The sequence below is a fragment of the Pteronotus mesoamericanus genome, unplaced genomic scaffold, assembly GCF_021234165.1.
Source record: "Pteronotus mesoamericanus isolate MK-2021 breed Mesoamerican mustached bat unplaced genomic scaffold, CSHL_Meso_final scaffold_167, whole genome shotgun sequence".
Classification (NCBI taxonomy): domain Eukaryota; kingdom Metazoa; phylum Chordata; class Mammalia; order Chiroptera; family Mormoopidae; genus Pteronotus; species Pteronotus mesoamericanus.
In genome coordinates, this window is record NW_026555308.1 from 46,894,623 (window position 1) to 46,919,306 (window position 24,684).

General features: G+C 35.8%; 1 protein-coding gene across 1 annotated transcript in view; it reads left to right on the plus strand.

Annotated features, from left to right (window-relative positions):
• SLCO4C1 (solute carrier organic anion transporter family member 4C1) overlaps nt 1-24,684 on the plus strand; it is a 61,992-nt gene that overhangs the window by 20,870 nt on the left and 16,438 nt on the right. The window contains exons 3-8 of the mRNA XM_054590023.1: nt 15,157-15,339; nt 16,714-16,810; nt 18,231-18,352; nt 19,825-19,940; nt 21,200-21,344; nt 21,769-21,964. Of these exons, the coding sequence (XP_054445998.1) occupies nt 15,157-15,339; nt 16,714-16,810; nt 18,231-18,352; nt 19,825-19,940; nt 21,200-21,344; nt 21,769-21,964 (859 nt within the window). The remainder of the gene's footprint in view (nt 1-15,156; nt 15,340-16,713; nt 16,811-18,230; nt 18,353-19,824; nt 19,941-21,199; nt 21,345-21,768; nt 21,965-24,684) is intronic.

The window sequence follows — 24,684 nt, forward strand, 5'->3', positions numbered from 1 at the left end:
AAACAATTGCTTTTATTACGTTTTTTTTTTAAAGTACAGCAATACAATTATTTTTAAGTGTACATCATGGTGACATGTTTCTGGAGACTATTCTGACATACTTGCTTTAGTTTTTGATTTTAAAGGTCTCATGTGATTAGGTTGAGCACAGCCAGATAATCCTTCTGACTTGTTCAAAGTCAACTGAGTAGTAACCTTGAATTACTCTGCAGAACCCCTTTTGCTACTGTAACATAACCAAAGGTATAATGTTGTCATATTCACAGCCTCAGGAATTAAGATGGGGAAATTTGGGGCACCATCCTGGAGATCTGCATAAAATCATAGTCATGCAGGAGAGGGACTGGAACTCTGTTCTGGAAAAGTGGGGATTCTCTCTGTGGAGGTGGATGTTCCCTCATGAGTAAAACTTTTACTCCCCACCCTGCCACCCCAATAGAAATTTCTGTTAAAATTTAGTCTTTCTCCGGCAATTTGACAATGACAAACTGCTCCTTGTTTGTCTTCTTCACTGACTTCTCTGTGATGCTAGGTAGGCCATAATCTTCATACAGGATGCTCACATTTATTTTTGAGTATTTTAGTTAGTTTTTCCTACTGTACATTGTTTTTCTATCACTCACGTCATCTAACTTGTGCAGATAAAGCCTCCTGATTTTTTGTACGTTAATTTTATATTTTGCTACTTTAGTGAATTCTCTTACTGCTTTTAGTAGTTTTTCCGTTAACTTTTCAGTGTTCAAGAAAGGCAATTATAACTTCTGCAAATTGAGATAGCTTTACCTCTTATTTCAATTCATAGGCCTCCAGTTCCTTTCTCTTTCCCTCTAAGAAAAGTTGCAGAGATTTGTAATTCCAAATTTCCTTGTGTTACTACTATTTTAGCAGTATGTAGGTGTACATGTGTATATATGGGGATATATAAATACTTATATATTTGATCATTTAAAATAAATATCTATTTCTATTTATGTTGATAATATGATTTGGTGTTGACATTTATCAAATGTCTAATTAAAAATCTATGAAAGTGACCATTTGATTTTTCTAATTAGATCTAATATGTTAAATTTTCTTAGATTTTAAAAATGTGCTTTTTAAAAAATTCCTGCTGCATTTTTAATATGTTGCTGGATTTTGTTGCTAATATTTTATTTATGATCTTTAGCATTGATATTTAGAAAAAAGATTTGTCTATTATTTTCCTTTGTTCTTGTTAATCTACCTGCTACTATCAATTTGTACTCAATTCATAAAACATATTTTGGTAATATTTAACCCTTTTTATGTTGTAGAATAGTTTACGTAGCTTAAGTAGTATAATATTATTATTGTCTTTATTATTTAATAATTACAGGATTGATAAAATTTATCTCTCAACTATGGATCTGGGAATTAATCATTTTAGATTTTCAAATTTATTTTCTAGAAATCTGCTCTAAGTAATCTCCTGTGATTTTTAAAAAATTTCCTTTCTTTAGAATGTTTCCATTTTTTCTCATGTATTATTTGTATGTATCTACTTTCCCCTTTTCCAGTATGTTAGCTACTGATTTATTTTACTGATTATTTCAAGTGATTTACTTTTTGTTAATTTTTAATAATTTTTATTCCATTAATCAGATTTCCATTTATTTGTTAATTATTTGTTTTAATTAGAGAGGCCTCTTAATTGCTTGCCTTTTTCTTTTTTTTGTATTCTCTTGAATGTTATTTTCTCCATACATATTTTATAATAACTTCATCTCGCTCTTGGTGTGTTAGTGTTAGGAGCAACTCATGAATGTATGATTTATTTCTATTTATTTTTTATTTTGATTTCTTTCTTTGGATGGGGAGGGTCTTTTTCTCTTTGAGACACTTATCTTGTAAAAAATATTGTAGTTATAGCACACAATTTTTGATGTGTATTGTTTCTAGTATTATTTTGAGAAAATTGGTAATTCCAAATTTTTTGGCCTAAGAATAATTTAATAGAATTTTTAAGTTTTTTGAATTTCAGATAGAAGGACTTTTTCATTTTTTGTTGTTTTAGAAGTTTCTAATTTTGCTTCATTTGATCATAGAATGTTACTGTTACTTACTCTTTTGTATGTATATAGATATTTTTGCATTGTAATATTTGGTCTCTTCTGTTTGTTTGTTTGTTTTTTTTAGAATTGTGCATGAGACCTAAAAATTGAAGGTACAATTTTATTAGAGAATAGAATTTAACATTTTTCCTAAATTCAATGTTACTAATGTTTATATCTTCTCTACCCTTTCCTGCTTTTAACAATTTGTTCTCTTGGACTGAGAACGATGAAGATTAAAGTCTGTTGTTTTCACTTTTTCTGTCTATTCTTGCATTTCCAGCAGTATCTGCTTAATTAAAATTGCTGCCATATATTTTCATTTTCTCCCAACTTTTATGAAAGTTTGTGTTTGTAATGGGTTATTTTATTCTATATTTTAAAATTTTTTAATAAACTTGATATTTAGAACAATTTCAGATTCACAGAAAAATTGCAAAGATAATATATAGTTTCCATTTCCCCCTATTATTAACATCTTACTTTGTAGGCTGCATTTGTTATGATTAATGAACTAATATTGATACATCACCTAGTCATGTTTGTACTTGTTAACTGAAGTCTTTCTTTATACTTTCTTCAGATTTCCTTAATTTTTATTTAATGTTCTTCTCCTTTTTCAGGATCTGATCCAAGATACTGTATTACATTTACTTTTCACACTCATTTAGTTCCTCTTGGCTATGATGATTTCTCATATTTCTTTTCTTTTTGGATGACCGTGGTAGTTTTGAGGGGCACTGGTCAGATGTTTTGTAGAATGTCCTTCAACTGAGATTTGTCTGATGTTTTTCCAGTGATTAGATTGGTGTTATGAGTTTTTGAGGGAGGACCACATGGGCAAACTGCCATTTTCATCATATCATATCAAGGGTTTATGCCATCAACATCACTTACCACTCTTGGTGATGACCTCGATTGCCTGACTGAGGTAGTGTTTTTCAGGTTAATCCAATACTAAGTTATTTTTTTGTTTGTTTGTTTTCACTTTCCATACTCTACTTTTTGGAAGAAAGTCACTATGTGTACCCACACTTTAGAAGTGAGGTGTTACGTTCTTCTCTTTGAGGATGGAATATTGATACAAATTACTTGAAGTTGTTCTGAACTAGAGATTTGTCTTTCTATTCTACATTTATTTAATAACTCAATCATTTATTTTTCAACATGTATGGATATTTTATATATAATATTTTGGGTTATAAGCCAATGCTACTTTATTTTGTGGCTCAAATTATTCTAGCTTTAGCCACCAGAGTGCTTTCATTTGGCTCATGTCCCTTTGACAGACTTCCATCATTGTGGGGTTTTGTTTGTTTGTTTATTTATTTATTTATTTTTTATTATTAGAGAGAGAGAAAAGAAGGGTGGGGAAAAAGAGAGACATTTGTTGTTTTACTTATTTATTATTCATTGGTTGATTCTTGTATGTGCCCTGACTGGGGATCAAATCTGCAAACTTGACCTATCCGGTGACATTTGAACCAGCTGAGCTACCTGGCCAGGGCTCACTGTGGGGTTCTGTTTGCTTTTTTTTGAGCACTTTTTTACTTGCTGGCATTATGAGATAATTCAGTCTCATCCTGTATATTTCTTGCCCCAGTCCTAGGATCCACCATTTCTCCAAGAGGCTCTTTAATTAGAGAATGGGAGATAACTTTATCATCTAGAATACAGTGAGCATGTACAGTTCTTTTTGCCTGCAGTCTTGCGGACTTCACTCATTTCCAAAGTTACTTAGGTCAACACCCTTACCCCAGCCCTCTTTAGTGAGGTGGTTTCATGTATTGTATTACAGTTAGATACTTTTGTCACATTCTGCAATTCATCCTGGAAACTTTTGACCTCTTAATGATTTTTAAAAATTTGTGTACATTAAATGTTCCTTTGCTCTGTAAAGTTCAATGAATTTAGACAAATGTATAGTGATATACATACACAATTAAACTATCATATAGAATGGTTTTACCACCCTAAAAAAATCCTTTGTGTTCATTTATTTAACCATCATTTCCTTTTCCTGAACCCTTGACAACCACTAATTCTATTTACCATCACTATGGTAAATAGTGCCTTTCCAGATTGTTATATACTTGGAGTCATAAAATGTGATTCCTACCAAGCAGACACAGACCTTCACTGCCTACTCTGACAACCAGCCTGGCGTGCTCATTCAGGTTTATGAAGGTGAGCGCAGGCCATGACCAAGGATAACAACCTGCTTAGCAAGTTTGAACTCCTGCACCTCGTGGTTTTCATCAGATTGAAGTCACTTTTGATATCAAAGCCAATGGCATCCTTAATGTCTCTGATGTGGATAAGAGTATGGGAAAAGAGAACAAGATTGCCATCACTAACGACAAGGGTCGACTGAGCAAGGAATACACTGAGCCCACAGTCCAGGAAACTGAGAAGTACAAAGTGGGAGATGAGAAGCAGCGGGACAGGGTGTCTTCCAAGAACTCACTTGACTTCTATGCATTCAACATGAAAGCAACTGTTGAAGCTGAAAACCTTCAAGGCAAGATCAATGATGAGGACAAACAGAAGATTCTTGACAAATGCAATGAAATCACCAGCTGGCTTGATAAGAATCAGACTGCAGAAAAGGAAGAATTTGAACATCAGCAGAAACAGCGGGAAAAGCCTGCAACCCAGTCATCACTGAGCTGTTCTGGAGTGCAGGAGGCATGCCAGGGTGCTTCCCAGGTGGTGGAGCCCCTCCATCTGGGGGTGCCTCTGCTGGACCTGCCACTGAAGAGGTTAATTAAGCTCCCTCTTACATAGATTTAGTATTGTTCCACACAAAATATTGAAGGACCCAAATTTGTGGCATATTCCATGGCAGTTTTAAAAGTTGAGCTGCTGCACAATTAAACTGAGCATTCTTCATATTTGAATATAAACTATGTGTACAGGGAAAGGAAATAATGCCCTTTATAAGCACTGTATTGTAAAGTGGAAAATGCGATGTCTTAAATAAAACTATTTAAAATTAGCACCATAAAAAATGTGCTTCCAATTTTCAGTTAGGTTATTTTACTTAGCAATATGCATTTAATATTCATCCATGTCTTTCTGTCTTTTTTTTTTTTTTTATTAATTTATTTACTTTTTAAATACATTTGACTCTGCCTTCCCCCCCCTCTCCCTTGCCCCCTCCCACCTTCCCTCCCTCAGCTCTTCCCCTTTGGTTTTGTCCATGAGTCCTTGCTATATGTTCCTTGACTTTCCCCTTCCCTTCCCTTTCCCTGCCCCCCCCCTTCCCTCTTGTCTCTGTTGATTTCTTTTCCTTTCAGTGTTGCTGGCCATATTTGCCTTGCTTCTTTGCATTGTTGGTTAGGTTCCGCTTATAGGTGAGATCATATGGTATTTGTCTTTCGCCCCCTGGCTTATTTCGCTTAGCATGATGCTCTCCAGTTCCACCCATGCTGTTGCGAAGTTTAGTACTTCTTTTTTTCTTTCTGCTACGTAGTATTCCATTGTGTATATGTACCATAATTTTTTGATCCAATCATCTACTGATGGGCATTTAGGTTGCTTCCAACACTTGGCTATTGTAAATTGTGCTGCTATGAACATTGGGGTGCATAGGTTCTTTTGTATTGGCGTTTTGGTGTTCTCAGGGTATAGTCCCAGCAGGGGAATCGCTGGATCAAAAGGCAGTTCCATTTTCAGCTTTCTGAGGAAATTCCACACTGCTTTCCATAGTGGCTGCACCAGTCTGCATTCCCACCAACAGTGGACTAGAGTTCCCTTTTCTCCACAGCCTCGCCAGCACCTGTTGTTTGTGGATCTGTTTATGATGGCCATTCTGACCGGTGTGAGGTGGTACCTCATGGTGGTTTTGATCTGCATTTCTCTAATGGCTAGTGATGCAGAGCATCCTTTCAAATGCCTCTGGGCCCTCTGTATCTCCTCCTTAGAAAAGCATCTGCCCAGGTCCTTTGCCCATTTTTTGATTGGATCGTTTGTCTTCTTGGAGTAAAGTCGAGTGAGTTCTTTGTATATCTTGGAGATCAAACCTCTATCTGATGTATCATTAGCAAATATATTTTCCCAAATGGTTGGCTCCCTTTTCATTTTGCTGATGTTTTCTTTAGCCGTGCAGAAGCTTCTTATTTTGATGAGGTCCCACTTGTTTATTCTTTCCTTTATGTCCCTTGCTTTAGGAGACATATCAGTGAAAAAATTGCTGCGTGGGATATCTGAGAGTTTCCTGCCAATGTTCTCCTCTAGGACTTTGATGGTGTTGCGACTTATATTTAAGTCTTTTATCCATCTTGAGTTTATTTTTGTGTATGGTGACAGCTGATGATCCAATTTCAATTTTTTGCATGTAGCCATCCAGCTCTCCCAACACCATTTGTTGAAGAGGCTGTTATTGCTCCATTTTATGCTTCTGCCCCCTTTGTCAAATATTAGATGTCCATAGAGACCTGGGCTTATTTCTGGGCTTTCTATTCTGTTCCACTGGTCTATGGGTCTGTTCTTGTGCCAGTACCAGATTGTTTTGAGTATAGTGGCTTTGTAGTAGAGTTTGATGTCCGGTATTGTGATCCCTCCTACTTTGTGTTTCTTTCTCAAAATTGCTGCAGCTATTCGAGGTCGTTTATGGTTCCATATAAATTTTTGAAATGTCTGTTCTATTTCTGTGAAATACGTCATTGGTATCTTAATAGGGATTGCGTTGAATCTATAAATTGCTTTTGGTAGTATGGACATTTTAAGGATATTAATTCTTCCAATCCATGAGCACGGTATATGCTTCCATTTATTTGTGTCTTCCTTAATTTCTTTTTTCAATGTTGTATAGTTTTCTGCATACAGGTCTTTTGTGTCTTTGGTTAAATTTATCCCTAGGTACTTTATCTTTTTTCGTGCTATATCGAATGGTATATTTTTCCTGATTTCTTCTTCTTCTATTGCATTGCTGGTGTACAAAAACGCCTTTGATTTCTGAATGTTGACTTTGTATCCTGCTGTTTTGCCAAATTCACTTATTAGGTTGAGGAGTTTTTTGGTAGAGTCTACAGGGTTCTCTATGTACACTATCATGTCATCTGCAAACAATGATAGTTTTACTTCCTCCTTTCCTATTTGGATGCCTTTTATCTCTTTCTCTTGTCTGACCGCTGTGGCTAGGACTTCCAATACGATGTTGAAAAGAAGCGGTGAGAGCGGACATCCTTGGCGTGTTCCCGATCTTAGTGGGAAAGCTTTCAGTTTTTGCCCGTTGAGTATGATATTGGCTGTAGGTTTTTCATATATGGCCTTTATTACGTTGAGGAATGCCCCATTGATTCCCATTTTGCTGAGTGTTTTGATCATAAATGGGTGCTGTACCTTGTCAAATGCTTTTTCTGCATCTATCGAGATGATCATGTGGTTTTTGTCTTTTCTTTGATTTATGTGGTGTATCACGTTTACTGATTTGCGTATATTGAACCATCCCTGCATCCCTGGGATGAATCCCACTTGATCGTGATGGATAATCTTTTGAATGTATTGCTGGATGCGGTTTGCCAATATTTTGTTGAGGATTTTAGCATCTATGTTCATCAGCGAAATTGGCCTGTAGTTTTCTTTCTTTGTAGGGTCTTTATCTGGTTTGGGGATCAGGGTGATGCTGGCCTCATAGAAGGAGTCTGGCAGTCTTCCCTCCTCTTGGATTTTTTGGAATAGTCTGAGAAGGACAGGGGTTAGCTCTTCCTTAAATGTTTTGTAAAATTCTCCTGGGAAACCGTCTGGCCCTGGACTTTTGTGTGCTGGGAGTTTCTTGATGACTGCTTCAATTTCCCCAACTGTTATCGGTCTGTTCAAGCTTTCTGTTTCTTCCTCCTTCAGTGTTGGAAGATTATACTTTTCTAAAAATTTGTCCATTTCATCCAGATTTTCAAATTTCTTGGCATATAATTGTTCATAATAGTTTCTGATGGTCATTTGTATTTCTGTGGTATCAGTTGTTATTTCTCCTCTTTCATTTCTGATATTATTAATTTGGGTCCTCTCCCTTTTATTCTTGATGAGTCTGCTTAAAGGTTTGTCCACTTTATGAATCTTTTCAAAGAACCAGCTTCTGGATTGGTTGATCCTCTGAATTGTTCTTTTTGTCTCTATGTCATTCAGTTCTGCTCTAATCTTGACTATTTCCTTCCTTCTACTTGCTCTGGGATTTATTTGTTGTTGTTTCTCCAGTTCTTCAAGTTGTAGTGTTAGGTCTTTTATTTGAAATGTTTCTATCTTTTTAAGGTAAGCCTGTATTGCTATGAACTTCCCTCTCAGGACCGCCTTTGCTGTGTCCCATAGGTTTTGGACAGTTGTCTGTTCATTTTCATTTGTTTCCAGAAATTTTTTGATTTCTTCTCTTATCTCATTATTGACCCATTCATTGTTTAAAAGTGTACTGTTCAGTCTCCATGAGTTTCCAAGTTTTTGAAGTTTCTCTTTGAGTTTGATTTCGAGTTTCAAGGCCTTGTGGTCTGAGAAAAAGTTTGGTATTATTTCAATTTTCCTGAATTTACTGAGGCTTGCTTTGTGTCCTATCATGTGGTCTATCTTTGAAAAACTGCCATGAGCATTTGAAAAGAATGTGTGTTTTTCTTCTTTGGGATGTAAGATTCTATATATGTCAGTTAAGTCTCTTTGATTCAGTGTTTCATTCAGCTCCACGATATGTTTATTAATGTTTTGTTTGGAAGATCTGTCCATTTTGGACAGTGGGGTGTTGAAATCCCCTACTATCAGTGTGTTGCTATCTATATCTTTTTTGAAGTCATCCAACAATTTCCTTATAAACTTGGGGGCTCCTATATTGGGAGCATATAAGTTTATAATATTGATGTCTTCTTGATAGATTCTTCCTTTAAGTATGATAAAGTGCCCCTCTGGGTCTCTCTTTATGGTCTTTGCTTTGAAATCGACTTTGTCTGATACAAGTATGGCAACGCCAGCCTTTTTCTCATGTCCATTTGCTTGGAATATTATTTTCCATCCCTTTACTTTCAATCTGTGTAGGTCTTTTGCTCTGAGGTGGGTCTCTTGTAGGCAGCATATGTGTGGGTCATGTTTTCTTATCCACTCAGCTACCCTGTGTCTTTTGATTGGGGCATTTAGTCCATTCACATTGAGAGATATTACTGATAGAAACTTACTCATCTTTTCTCTTTGTACTTGTGTTCCTCTCCGTCTCATTCTTTTCCTTCATCTGCTTAAACCAGTCCCCTTAGCATATCTTGGAGTGCTGGTTTGGTAGAGATGTATTCTTTTAGCTTTCTTTTGTCTGGGAAACTCCGTATTTCTCCTTCTATTTTAATGGAGAGCCTAGCTGGGTAGAGCAGCCTTGGCTGTAGGCCCTTGCTTTTCATGGCTTGGAATATTTGTTGCCATTCCCTTCTGGCTTGGAGTGTTTCTGTTGAGAAGTCAGCTCCTAGGCGTATCGGGGCCCCCTTGTATGTTACTTTCTCCTTTTCCCTTGCTGCCTTGAGGATTCTCTCTTTGTCTTTGACATTTGCCATTTTAATGATGATGTGTCTTGGAGTGGACCTCCTTGGGTCCTTCTTGAGTGGGGTCCTCTGTGCCTCCTGGATCCATGAGAGCCTTTCTCTCCTCAAATTAGGGAAATTTTCCATCATTACTTTTTCGAGGAGGTTCTCTATCCCTTGCTCCTCTTCTTCTCCTTCTGGTATCCCTATTATACGGATATTATTGCGTTTCAGGTTGTCCTGCATTTCCCTAAATGCTTCTTCATTCTTTTTGAGCCGTTTTTCCATTTCTTGCTCTTTCTGGGAGCTTTTTTCTACCTTATCCTCCATCTCACTGATTCGATCCTCAGCTTCATCCAGCCTGCTTTGGATTCCTTCTACTGTGTTCTTCAATTCAGAAATGGTATTCTTCATATCCTCTTGTGTCTTCTTGATAGTTTCTATGTCCTTTTCCAGGCTGATATAGTTTGCTGTAAGATCCTGATAGTTTCTCTGCAGCTTCTCATAGTTCTCTTTGAGCTGGCTGAGCTCATTGAGCTTCCTTAGAACCATTGTTTTAAATTCCATATCTGATAGTTCCCTTGCGTCTATTTCATTGAGCTCTCTCTGTGGGGAGTCCCCTTTTCTACTCATTTGGGGAGAACTTCTTTTTCTTCCCATTTTTGTGAGAGTCTATTAAGTATTTTTGTCCTTTACTTTTCTTTCTGGGCTTGCCTCTGATGATGTCAGTTGTTGACCCTATAGGGCCTTGGGTTGTTTGTTTGAGCCTTTCAGGAGTCTAATGCCTGTGTCTGACTCCTGCTTGGAGCAGCTCTGTGACCCCTTCGGTCAGGGCTGGGCTATTTTTTGGGATCTCTCTGCGCTCTCACGAGAGCTCCTTGAGCGCGTTCCCAGCGCGGCAGGGTCCCCCCACCTGCCTGGGCTCGCATGTGTTTGCCCCAGACCAGAGGGCTTATTCGCGACCTCCCGTGCTCATCTGACCTCCCTGGCACGCGAGCTTCGCGGCACTGGTCAGTTTAGAGTCTTCTATTGTGTGTTTTCCCCGCTTTTGGCTCTTTGGGTGCGTTGCTTGCCCTCGCCAAATGGGGACTATGGAAATGGGAGGAAATCAGCTCTCCGGTTAATCCTGTTTCTGGTCTCTCCTCCAGGGACTCTGGGCAGCTCTACTTATTTTGTGGGCCGCTCTGCAATCGCGGCGGGCGGGTCAATTTACGCCTGCCCTTGCCCCTCTGTGCAATCCCTCGCAGGCCGTATGGGTGCCAGTCTGTGTGAGGCCTTGCCGGCAGGTGCAAGCGTTTGCCAGCCCGGGTGGGTCACACACACGCTCGCCAACCCTCGCCAGTCACTCGGCGCAAGTGTGCGCGCCTGCTCTGGGTGTTTTGGGGGTGTCCATGTTTGCTTTTCGGCTTTTGGCTCTTTGGGGGTGTGGCCTCTTCCCGCGCAATGGAGACTTCGGCAAGGAGAAGGAGTCAGGACTCCCCGGTTCCTCCTCCCGTTCCCTCCCCAATGCCTCCGTTTCTAGTCTCCCCCCAGGGGCCTCCGGGCAGCTCCGCGACCCCCCCGGCCGAGGATCCAACCCCTGTGTGGACCGCGCCCCAATCGCAGGCAGCCTGGCTCACGCGCGCCCCGCTTCCGCCTCCCCGGGGTCGCGCCCCCCCAGCCCACAATGGAGACCACCGAACAGGGAGGGAGTCGGGACTCCCCGGTTCCTCCTCCCGTTCTTTCCCCAACGCCACTGTCTCCAGTCTCTCCTCAAGGCTCTCCCAGACAGTCTGCACTCAGCCCCGCAGGTCACAGGCGCACAAGCTGTGTGCGGAGCGCACAAAAGGCAGGTTAATTGATTCCCTTATGCCTGAGCGAGATGGTAGCTGCAGAGTGGGAAGTGCGTTATCACCCGGGCTCCACCGGCCGCAGAGTCAGTTCTCTTCACAAAGTTTTCCTCACCAGTCTTTTCCCAGGCACCAGCCCACCCTGCTGCCGCCTGTACCCAGCGATCAAGGAGGGTGGCTGCCGCTGCAACTTTTGCGTTTGCCCTTTAAATGTCTTTTTGCATCCCCAGCCACTTGTCTCTGGCAGAGAGTGCCCCTAAGCTTTTTGGGGTTGCGTTTTGTCTGTATTTTCTCTGCTTTAGCGGCTGTAGTTTAGGGGTTCCTGTTTATGATTCAGACCCCGTTCTTCCCGGGGGGACTCTAACTGGCTGTTTCAATGTCCCTCTGGTGCCAGGGCCCGTGCGCACCCAGCCCACCCTCTCGAGCCTCCACCGCAATTCTCACCCGTTGGGATGTGTGAGAGTCGAATCCGCTGTCCGCGGCACCAAGGCTCCTCTCCCACTATCGCTCCACTGCTTTCCAGGTGATTACTGCATTATTTAGTTGCAATTCCAGTTTGGTTTTGAGAGGAGGTCAGTGTGACTCCCTTTCACTCCTCCGCCATCTTTTTTTCCTCCCATGTCTTTCTGTCTTGATTTGTCATTTCTTTGTATTGAGGCTAAGAAAATCAATAGATAAAATTATTTAGAAATACTACAGATAGAGTAATATATATTACTCTATTATTAGACACAATAGTTATATATAAGTAGCCCTGGTCAGGTAGTTCAGTTAGTTAGAGTGTTGTCTGGAAATGCCAATCATTTCCAAGTTTGTGGGTTCAGTATCTGGATTGGTCACATACAATAATAACCAATGAATGCATAAATAAGTGGAACAACAAATTAGTGTTTTTTTTTCTCTCTCTCTCTCTCTCTGTCTTTTCCTTTCTCTCTCCTGTCCTCTCTTTCTCTAAAATCAATAAATAAAATAGTTTTCATAGGAAGATCTTAGGCCTTGTTTATTTGGGAAAATGACAAAATGTTAACTGTTAAAGAGCCTTTCAAGCAATACTGAAAAAAGGGTTAGCACCAGACTGAGGTATTGACACTCTCAAAGCTAAGGCAGCTGAAGTAACTGTAAGAGGTTTGTGCTGGAGTGGGGCTGCAAAAATCAGGGACATGAAACTGAGCACTAAGAAATAAACCCACACGTAAGAAATGTTATGAGGCGTGCTGTTTGGTTAATCCAACAAAATGCTGCGTCCTTGTCTCTTCCCAGTAAAATATATTACGCAGGAATTAAAATGAAAGTAATAAAAATGCTAAGATAAGATCATTGCAAAGTTATATTCAGTCTTGGAGAAGGAAAGACTTATATGTCAAAACCTATGAAGTAAATTTGAAAAGTTGTGTCACAAAAAATATGCAAGTGGCCAATAAACATGGAAAAATGCTTAATTTCATTGATAATATTAAAAATAAAATTTAAAAATTATGTTTATATATTTTTAACCAATGAAGTAGGTTAAATTGGCTTTATTATGTAAATGATTGCTGCATTGGTGGTAGGATTAAATATTTGTATATTTTTGATGAGGCAATTTGATTATGTCAAAATATGCATATTTATACACTTTGACCAGCATGTTCACTTTTTGGAAACCGTACTTACAGATAGACTTGTACAAATATGCCAAGATAAATTTTAAATATATTCATCACAACATTGTTTGTAATGACCTAAACATATGTATAATATTATATTCATAATCTGTTATATTATTAATTATTAAATATAGATTGGAGACTAAGTAAATAAATCACAGGACATGTATGCTGTGGATTAATATAACAGTGCCAACAAAGAAATTTAAATAAAGCTTTAAGTTCCAATATCAAGGATGTTCAGGACATAATAACTAAAAACCAGAAGTTGTTAAATGTAAGAATCATATAGTTAGTAGGATCATATTTGTGTAAAAAAAGTAAATGGATGCAAACATGAATGTGTGAGAAGAATGTCTGAAAAATGATAAAAAGAACTGTTAACAGGGGTTTATCACTGCCATCTAAGTTACATGGGAGAGCATAAAGTGGAGCGAGTAGGGGAAAGGGACAGTCGTATTTTTCTCTTATGTGTGATTTAAAACTTATTTGAAAAAGTGTATTGAGTTGTCATGGATTACTTCCTCTAAAAAAAAACAAATGTCTATCAGATTACTACAAAAGGATATTTACCTATTATAAAAAAAGGCAATTTACCCATTGTAAAAAAGAAGTAGAAAAATTAACAAACCAAGAAATACACATGTGTTAAATCTTGTCATGAATCAAATAATGAAATTGTTGGTCTAATTGACTATCACTAAGAAATTAGTCATTGAAACCAGAAATTACAATTCAAATGTCTGACAAGGCCAGGAAAGTAATACAAATAATGTAGATCCAGCGAGTTATAAATACAGATAATCTGCCAAGTTATTCATCAACATCTTATAACATGAATTATAAGGTATATTTTAAATTTTAAATTAAAAATGCATATTTTATATACAAAATTTGCATCAAAATTTGATGGTCATGAACTAGTTAAAGAATCTTAAGATTAGTAATTTGGGAGCCTTATTCATTCCATCAATCAGGAAATAATGTCTTGATCTGACATTAAGGAAATGAAAATAGAATTAGCTGAGGTCATTGTTAAAATGCAAATTCCTGGAAGGGTTGGAATGTATTTTTAACAAGCGTCTTTATTCATTAACATTATCAGATGAGTTTAGGATATATGATTTACCCAGAGTTTGACTGATTTTTAAGAAGATTTAAATAAAATTTTAAAAAGAACAATTTTTCCTTTGATGATATTCAAAAGAATATCTTACAGACCCACAGAGTTTTTTCAAAATGTAAAGGTAATAAAAAAGTTTGAGCTGTAAAAAGAACTAGAAATAACTTCCAAATATTGCTGCTTTGTGGCGAATATTAAGAATTTCTATTTATACCAAAATATTTTATTATCAGAGTACACTTTTCAAATGTGTTGAAGATGTTCATTCATAAATTCAATATAGTAATCATACTGAATTTATGACTTGGCACCACTTGCTTCAATTGTGTTTATATTAATGTCCTTGAAAATGTATTAATTTTAATTCTTTTTTTAAAATTTTATTTTAATTTATTTTTTCAAATACATTTGTCTCTGCCTACCCCCCACCACTTTCCTTTGCCCCCTCCCTCCTTCCCTCCCTCAGCTGTTCCCCTTTGGTTTTGTCCATGAGTCCTTGCTATATGCTCCTTGACTTCCCCCTTCCCTTCCTTTTCCCCGCTCCTCCTCCCTCCTTCCCTCTTGTCTCTGTTGATTTCTTTTCCTTTCAGTGTTGCTAGTCTTATTTTCCTTGCATCTTTGTATTGTTGGTTAGGTTCCACTTATAGGTGAGATCATATGGTATTTGTCTTTCGCCCCCTGGTTTATTTCGCTTAGCATAATGCTCTCCAGTTCCATCCATGCTGTCGCGAAGTATAGTAGTTCTTTTTTCTTTCTGTTAATGTGTTAATTTTAATTCTTAAAGAATTGTTTCTCAGTTTTGTTCTGTTGTCTAAATTTTAACATGGTAATATTTCATAATTTTCTTTAGTAATATATATATATTTTAAAATAGCTAAATATAATCAAAGTGAAGTGATTGGAAGAAGTAAAGAAGGTTATGTTAGGGAGGTATAATATGTAAAGTATATATTTAAATTGTTAGCTGAATTTCTTTATATTCACAACTTTGTTTGCCTAAAGATACTTGCTTAATAGCAAGGAATAGAACCAGGTGTACCTCTTCAAGTTCTTCACTTTCCAACTACCTGTATGTCTTCATCTTGGGACAACTATTGCTGGGAACAGGAGGAACTCCTCTCTATACCCTGGGAACAGCCTTTCTTGATGATTCTGTGCCCACACACCAGTCTTCTCTTTATATAGGTAAGTTTGCTCTGTAATATAAATGAATATCATTTCATTTTATTGCTTGTTTACTTTATAAGTCTAACATATACTTATTTTAAAAGTTAGCTATAATTTCATAAACATTTATATGAGATACATGCAATATTACTTTTTTTGTTTTATTTTTCACTGACATAGCATGTCCTTAACTTGAGTGCATGTAAGAGTCTGGTTGAATGTCCTGCTCTATTTCTTGTTCTGGGAATGCCTGCCTTCCTAAGAAGTGCCATCCAAGTGGTAGACATTCTAGATTGCTTGAATTCCAGCCAATTTACACAGGGTGCGGAGATTGAGCTATGCAATTTTTTGTGACTCACTACATCCTATTGACTAAAGTCAACAAAAGAAACCACAAGATAGTGCAAAGAAACTCGGTGGATTTTTCCATTTCAGATTAACATTTTTGATATATGACTTGATTTTTTTCCTTTGTAAGTTTTTGAGAGCATAAGTTTCTCTTAAATTCCTTCCCTGATGTTCTACAAGGTAGAGCCAACTAGACTATCCATGGCCCTCAGCCAATTGATGTACTATTTGTTTATTCATGTGTTTTCACTTTATCAACTTACTATTCTAACACAGGGGATTGTCTTAGTCCATTTGGACTGCTATCATAGAATACTATAGACTGGTTGGCTGGTAGACTGGTTTCTGTTGTTGTTACAAACAACAGAAATTTATTTTTTAGAGTCCTGGAGTTTGGGAAGCCCAAGATCAGGGTGCCCTCAAATTCAGAGTTTGGTGAGGGCTTAATTTATAAAAATTAAAAAGTTGTATATGGTCAAATTTTAAAATATCTGAGATAAATAAGGTCATTTTAATTGTGCTGCAAGTAAAAATGGGGGATTCATTAAAACTGGATGTTTAAATTGATCGCTTGCTTTTAAGAAACGGATTGATGATGAGATCCAAGTTTTTATCAGTCGCTATAGTACAAAATAAAGAATGTTTTTGGAGTGCGTGCAAAGTGGAAAAGGTTTCTCATTTCACATTGTTTTCATAAGAATTGTAAACAATAATTACTATCACCATCCATAAAGGATAATAGTTGATGTACTACCCTTGCCACCAGTTAACGACATAATCCTCCATGGATTTATAGTTATGGATTTATTGCAATTATTATTATAATCTAATAACTTTTACATTGAATTATGTACTTTGAGGTCTTGGATTTTATAGGTGATACCATTGAAATGGAGTTTTTTTGGGAAAATATGTGCAATTTTCATGTAATTCTAATTGTTTCAATTTTTCTACAGTACAATATTTGTGTTTCTTCACTATTGTTAGACATTCAAAGCATAGTTGTACAGATGACCATTTTCCATGTCTTTGTCCTTCTTCTAGGAATTGGCTATTCTATGTCAATATTAGGCCCTGCTATTGGCTATGTGTTGGGAGGACAGCTGTTAACCTTGTACATTGATGTTGGTTTGGGAAAAAGGCAAGGCAATATCTATTTTTCTTTTATTCAAATTTATTTTATTATAATGTTAACATCATAGACAGAACACCTTCATTGCATGAGAAATTTTTCAGGAAACAAAACTGAATACACAACATTTTTATATAATATTTTGGTTGCATTGTTTCATGAGTTAATGTTATACAATCTTTTAATATAAAACTTTAATAATTCATAAATAATGATGTTTAATAACGACCTGGTTAAATTTTTCAAAATAGATTTACAAGACCCCACGCATTATTCAAAAGAAGAATTTAATCAAAATTAGTTATGCTTTTAGTAGATTTAGCTGGAGGTAGATAGATAGCTTGAAGAGTCAAGAGTCTATGATTCTCAGATGAAATTTTGTAGTAGCTCTGATGATGTCTTGGAGATCACCATTGTGCAGTTTTAATAACTGGGACAATGGAGAATGGTAATAAGCAATGTTTATTTATCTCATACCATGTTCTGAAACATAGGTTGTATGTATTATCTTATTTTGCATGCCACTTGTACTCAATAATTTTATAAGACAGTTGATACATATAGGTAGGTAAGTGGCCAAGACATGAATCGAAGTAGATCTCTTTGACTCCAAAATCCCCCTCTTAACCACTGTTACTTCCTTTCCTGAACTGAGAAATTAGTGACCTTTGAGGCCATATTTTCTCACTTTACCCCTGGGCATTATAACTATACCATCCTTCCCATGACTGTGAGCAATAAATATGTGATCGTGGGCATATGTACTCTGAGCTGCTAATCCTAGGTTAATCTTTTAGAGACTATATGAAAAGGTGTCAGAGGAAGCTCTTGAAGCAGAGAGCTGGATTTTAAGAAAGGACATTTTAATTTTAGTGGAAGAAAATTCTATAAATTGTGAGAGTGTTGTGTTTTGGGGGAGAACCTATTGATAAAACATATGAAAACCATTATTAAAAAATTAACGTCACTCTAAGAAGACTATTATATTTAAATGAATGCCATGTTTGAAGCACAGTGTATGGACTTTTAATATAGATCAGTGATATGCTGTGAGATGTATTTAATATAGCAGAGAAGGAAAACTTAGGCAAAGTTAGATAAAGGATGTTCAGAAATTTAATGTATGCTTTCATATATTTAACATACTTATATTTACTATTAATATTTGAAACTTTTGTGTCTTATTTGCCATTATGAAATACATTGAATACAACTCAATGCTATCATTTATTGTAAACCACTACTCATAGCTATCATTTATGCCTCTTATCTGTTGTCTGATTCATTAAAATGGCTCCACATAAAATATAGATATTATAACAGTATTCCTCTATAAATGCACCAGAATTATAAAGTGTATAATTATCATAACTGAGTTTTAATTAATAAGATTGATTTGACTTTGACCTTTTGTTTTTCTATCATACAGCACTGATATCACTGAGGACGATCCACGATGGCTGGGGGCGTGGTGGATTGGTTTTCTTATGGCTTGGTTCTTTGCTTGGTCTTTGATAGTGCCTTTTTCTTGCTTTCCAAAACATTTACCAGGTAAAAAAATGTTTTCTTTAAAACCAGAGTGTTTTATTCCAATTCTAGGGTTTTATTCCAATTCTAGTGTTTATTCCAACAAAGTGTTGCTTTCTATGTAATTGGTAAGAACCCAAGAAATTCATTGTTTGTTTTATGAAAGTCTAAGTTGTGTGTCTATGCAAACATTTGAATAGATGTCTCTGTTTTAGAAAATATTGGGTAGCAATCTTAATTTTCATGGTTTCCTTTACTTTCAATTAGGAATCAGTAAAAGTGTACTTATTCAGCTCCTTCCTATATACTTATTAAATGTGTTTCTTATGTGTTATCTGAAATCCTGCTTTATGTGTCGATGTAAGATACAATATCAGCCTTGGCTGGTGTGACTCAATGGATTGGGTGCTAGCCTGTGAACCAAAGGGTTGTTGGTTCCATTCCCAGTCAGGGCATATGCCTGGGTTGTGGGCCAGGTCCCCAGTGCGGGTGCACAAGAGGCAACCACACATTGTTGTTTCTCTCCCTCTCTTTCTCCATCCCTTCTCCTCTCTAAAAGTAAATAAATAAAATCTTTAAAATTTTTTTGAGGATACAATATCTTTTAAACTATTAGTTTTATTCAGTTACTCACTAACTTTGTCAGCAAATCTGCCTTAAATCATTGATGTTAATTATTTGTTGTTGGAAGTGCAAGCACTTTTTTTTCAATTGTCACCAACTCATCTTCATTATATATCAATACTACACAGTTCAAAAGAGAAAAGATTAGTAGAAGAGAATATCCATTTCTCTCTTTCTGAGATTCTGCTTCTGTTTAATCATGTAATTCAAACATATATATATATACATATATATATGTATTTTTCTCTAGGCTTAAGGTCTGTCATTGCTTTTATTATATAATTATCATTTGGAAATGGGCAATGAAAAGTTGGCAGAATCGAAGTAGGTGGACCCATTGATTTTTTTTCCTCTTCTGGACCATCCCACTTATAATTCTACACATTGACTGTTTTCTCAGACTTACTCAACATACCATTATTAAAGACCAAAGGGACCAAGTAATAGATGGTAAATATCGTTTCATTTGAAAAATATGTTAGAATTAAAGAGAGTAAAGGAACAAAAAGCCTCAAACATATTTTATTTAATGTATAAAGAATGAGAAAGAGAAGGATTTGAATGAAAGTAAACAATTTTTAGAAATTTTACAAAAAGAGAATAAATATATGATTGGAGAAAAATTGTTTCGTCGTAAGTTTTAGATAGGTTGGAACTTCCTTAGTTAATGGTAGTGATATTAGATCTTAGGACAGCTAGTTTGCAGACATGGATATTCATACAGTTTTGTTTTGTTTTTTTTTACAAAGAGAGGAACTGGCTTCTTATATTTGGAAGTTATATACTTGTAGAAATGTGTGTCAATTAAAAAGAAAGTATTTTTAGAAATGAGAAATGAAGTGATAGGGCAAGTACATTTTCTATTTCTTTAGGTACAGCAAAAATTCAAGATGGAAAAGCTTCCCAGACTCATCAGAATAATAGTTCCTTAGAATATACAGATGAAAATTTTGGAAAAAAATTTAAAGATTTTCCAGCTGCTCTAAAGGTAAGAATAACATTGTTCACACACCCTCACCCCTCACACATACATATGTTGATACGTGTATACACTGCATATATACATAAGCACATACAGACATATACAAATATTTATATAATGCATTACTGTTTGCTTATTTACTATTATTATAGCTTTTATAAACAACTCTTCAGATTTAATTTTATTGCACTTTGAGTAAATGAAAACTATTTCAGAGTAGAATGGTTGAAAGACAATGAATTATCTTATTGGCAATATCAATATTCAGTGGTTCCTCATTAGAACTATAGCCCGTTATTCCATGCTTTTTCCTTTATGTAATGGATAGATCAGTTGTCACTGGATTGTAAATATGTATTTGAGAATGCCAAACTAATGTGTTTCTCTTGTGAAAGAAGTGGCAGTTAGTGGTTACTTGGTTTGAATTTGAGGTTAAAGAAACAAAAGTGTTATGGTCTGTTCTGTTGAACTCAGTAGAAAAGCATTTTATTTAGCATCTTAAAAGTTTTTCACATAAAGGAGTTTATAATTTTACCTTTTTGAGATCTGAAATTATTTGCTTTTCCTTAGATTGTCTGGCTCTGACTTCTAAGTCTCTTATCTTGCCTCTTTGTGACCCTTGTGTTTATGTGTTATGGTTGGTTTTATAAAACTTTTGTGCCTTTAATATTCTAGGAATATATTTTGGTTTTCACTTTATGGTTAAATATATTGAGATAATGAATTGCTATACTCCTTTCTGTCTAGCAACATAGACACCTTTTTAAAAATTACTTAAGTCTATGCCTGTGTAACGTTCATAAGTCCTGAGTCCTTTACTCATGGAACGACACTACAAGTTAGATGCTTAAAAACCATTCTCATATATGCTCATAATCAAGTTGTTATGTACTGGACACAGGAAATCAGAGCACAATAAAAAAATCAAATAAGAGGCAGATTTACTGTATGGAGGTTTCCAGTAAGACCAGGGAAGGTAGGCTTTCCAAGTGGGTTTTTTTACCTCCCTCTTCCGCTCCCTTACACATGACAAAAGCACACTCATCCTGCTGATGGACCATTTGTCAGTCCTCTAGGTGCTTCACAGATAATTACTCTCAACTTTCTCTATATAAAGCTATTTAACCTATATTTATACTTTCATGCTAGAGGAAAAGCTGAAATGTTATAGATAATTATATGGTGTTTATTGAAAATTGCCGTTCTGAGGCTGTTTTGCTGTTTGATCACAGTTATTCATTTGGTAAACTGTATTTTTCCTTTAGAATTTGATGAGGAACACTGTCTTTATGTGTTTAGTCATATCAACTTCTTCAGAAGCCCTAGTTAGTACTGGATTTGCTACATTTTTACCTAAATTTATAGAAAATCAATTTGGATTGTCGTCCAGCTTTGCAGCTACACTTGGAGGTAAAACATTTCCTTTGTTTTAATGTAATCTAACAATTTTACTGTACCATATTAAATGTTTAACAGAATAGCATATAATTTTGAGTAGGCAAGTCCTTGAAATTTAAACTTTATACTGATTTTGATAAAAGTTTCTGATTTTTATGACATGAAACGATCTTTTTTGTGAACTTGAATGATACAGAGGTTATATAGCTCTATAGCTATACAGCTAAAAAGAATATACATTAGTGTTAATATGCAATACATTAATTTTATTTATTTCTTAATGTAACTACTAAGTCATTTATTCATATGCGTCTAAATCACAAGTGCTTTCATATGTTAAAACCAATTTGTTGCTTGTTTTTGATGCTTTCTAATTTTTGGTGTGAGTTACTGAGGGTATTTGTACGTTCCCTCACTGTGTCTTCTTTCTCATTAGGCGCTGTTTTAATTCCTGGAGCCGCTCTTGGTCAGATTTTAGGTGGTGTTCTTGTTTCGAAATTCAAAATGATGTGTAAAAACACAATGAAGTTTGCTTTGCTCACATCTTTAATCGCACTCATGCTGAGTTTTGTATTTGTTTATGCCAGCTGTGAAAATGAGCCATTTGCTGGTGTGTCTGAATCATATAATGGGTAAATATATTTCTATGCTTTTTGAAATTAATATCAGAATAATGAACTGTGTGTGTATTTCCAAGTATATGATAAATTGATGAGAGATTCTCTGTTTTTTTAAATTGGAAGCCTTTTTCCTATGTCAGAATAGGTACTTCTTATTTTAGTTTAAATAATTGACATCTTATTAAAAGTTAGGTATGTATTCAGAGAACGATTATTCTGTACTGATACTATGCTCAGGGATATAAAGATTTAATACAGCAGAATTTTTGCCCTGAAGGGATTGACATCTTAGGGAGAATTTCACATTATATGTTCCTATTGATTTAAATTCTAAAAAATGGAGATGCCTCTTTATGGTGAAAATTCTCATATTAAGTGGGTTGAAAATGGGCTAGGAAAGATATTAAAATGAAGCTAGTCCTAGGTGATACTAATCACTGTTCACTGTTGTATCTACTTTAGGAAGTTCATGTTTATTGTAAAGACATAAATATCTCTTATCTTTCTGCTCTATAAACATGTTTCAACCTTTAACTGGTTTGACCATTTTATCTCTCTTTGCCTTGTTTGTTTTGCTCTGCAATCCTAAGCCATGAGCAGCAGTTCAGGCAGGAGGGTGCATCACAGTGTATTTTATAGCCTGCAGTGCTGCTTTAATATTAATTTCACTACATATGTTTGAGGCTGTTGGGGAGACCGTACTCCAGGTCAGGAACTCCATAATTTTGTATGCTGTGGCACTCAGATAACCTAATTAACATGTACTTGGGAAAAGTTTGCCATTAACAGTTACGTGATTTGTAGCTGCTGTTCATGTCTGTTATTGTTTTACATAAATAAGATGCTGAGCATTCTAAAGCCATGTTTAGTTCAGCTCTCATACATTTATTTAGCATTTGTCAACTGCTTCCTCTGGCAGAACTTTATGGCAAAAATCTATACTCTAAAGGAGTTTTCATCATAGAAGGAGAGACTGGGAAATAAAATAGTGAATGAACAATGCATCAGGTAATGAGAGTTATACAAAAGGCTATGAAATTCAAAAAGAGAGCTTTTAAGTTTCCTCTGATTAGATTCAGGAAAGGCTTTATGGCATAATAGAAAAATGGGTATTAAATGTCCTTCATGGATGCAAAGAGCTTTGAGAGAGAAAGATTTTAGAAGAGGGAAAGGTAGAGGGAATATGTTAAGCCAATAAAAGTTAGAAAGTGAAGGCCAGGTTTAGGGACCTGTTTGAATGGACTTGGGTCATGTTTCTGGAAATAGTAGAAAAATACCTGGAAATATTGAAAGGTGCTAAAGGTAAGTTGGGCAGATATGACTTTTGCACCCAAACCTATCTCAAGAACCCACCTTTTTTTGGTATCTTTCTTTTAGAGGAACAAAAAGGTCTGGAGAGTTTATCACCTTGACAGCTAAATGATGTAGGTGTGAATACTTTTGGCATTTTCTACCTAAAACAGGAGTTATTATCAGATGAGCTCTCCTTAGTCTAATCACAGGGAGAAAGGCAAGGGAGTTGTTATCAGTTTGAGGCACATGTGGGGATTGGTCATCAAGAGATACCAAGAGCTGGAATATAGAGATAGTGCTTAATGTATACATTGTTGGTGGTGGAAAAAATAAAACTGAAAGTGAATGTACATGCATACACATGCACATTAACATGTATGTATGTGTAAATATAGATACAGATAGATCTGGATGTCACAGAGATGTGATATTGCTGGATCATTGTTTTTCCTATGACCCAAATTCTTATTTTTAGCTCTGTAGTCTGTATTTTAAAAGGTCCATATTATGGACAGCTTAGTCAAAATACTCTCATCCAAGAGACATGTATATGGTAAGAACAAACGAAGAATTCAAATTAATACCTTATTAGTGCGTGGGAGAAAGAAGAGGAGGCTGTGAAAAGAGGATGCAAAGACTTATTGTACCCTCTACTAGTGGTGCGACGAGTCTTTGCCCTTTGCCATGTATGCACTGGTGGATTAAGAAGAGCTTTTGCATCTGTGAGTGAATGAATTAAGCTTTTGATAACTTCTTTTAAAATCCTATTTAATACGATATCCAATTGATCAATAATACTGATTATTTCAGGAGATATTTTTAATATTCATAGTATTTTAAAGAATTTCTTATTAAGTGTTTCATATGAGCAAAGCACTAAATTCAATTGAAAGGTGACTGTTCATATTTCTGGAAATCTATTTTATTAAAATTTCTCATTGTTCTTATATTTCCCAGACAATCTATAGGAATTTTGGGTCTGTTTTGGTAATCCAAATTTTTTCTCTATCTGGCCTATAGCTGGACTTTCATTGCTTATCTAAACTAGTTCCTTAAAGAGTCATATCTGTCAAGCTGTTGCAATAGGTTTAGAGAGGTCTTTGCTTATTATAGAGGCATAATTATAGAATAATCCTTTGGATTCAAGTAAGAAATTAGCATTAAAATTCTACTGTTTGTGATAAACTGTTTCTCATATATACACATATGTGTATATATACATATGTACATATTTTTAAATATTCCAAATTTTTGAAATTTAAAATATTTTATTTATTTAAAATAATATTTATATATTAAGGCAATTTAATAGACTTCAAGTGTAGGTTAGTTTTCTAACAATAGTTTCCTCTTTATCTCATGAAGTAAAGCTTTATAAAATATATAGGTTGAAGTGACTGACCCTTGGTAATAAGGAATATATGCCATATTTTCTTGTT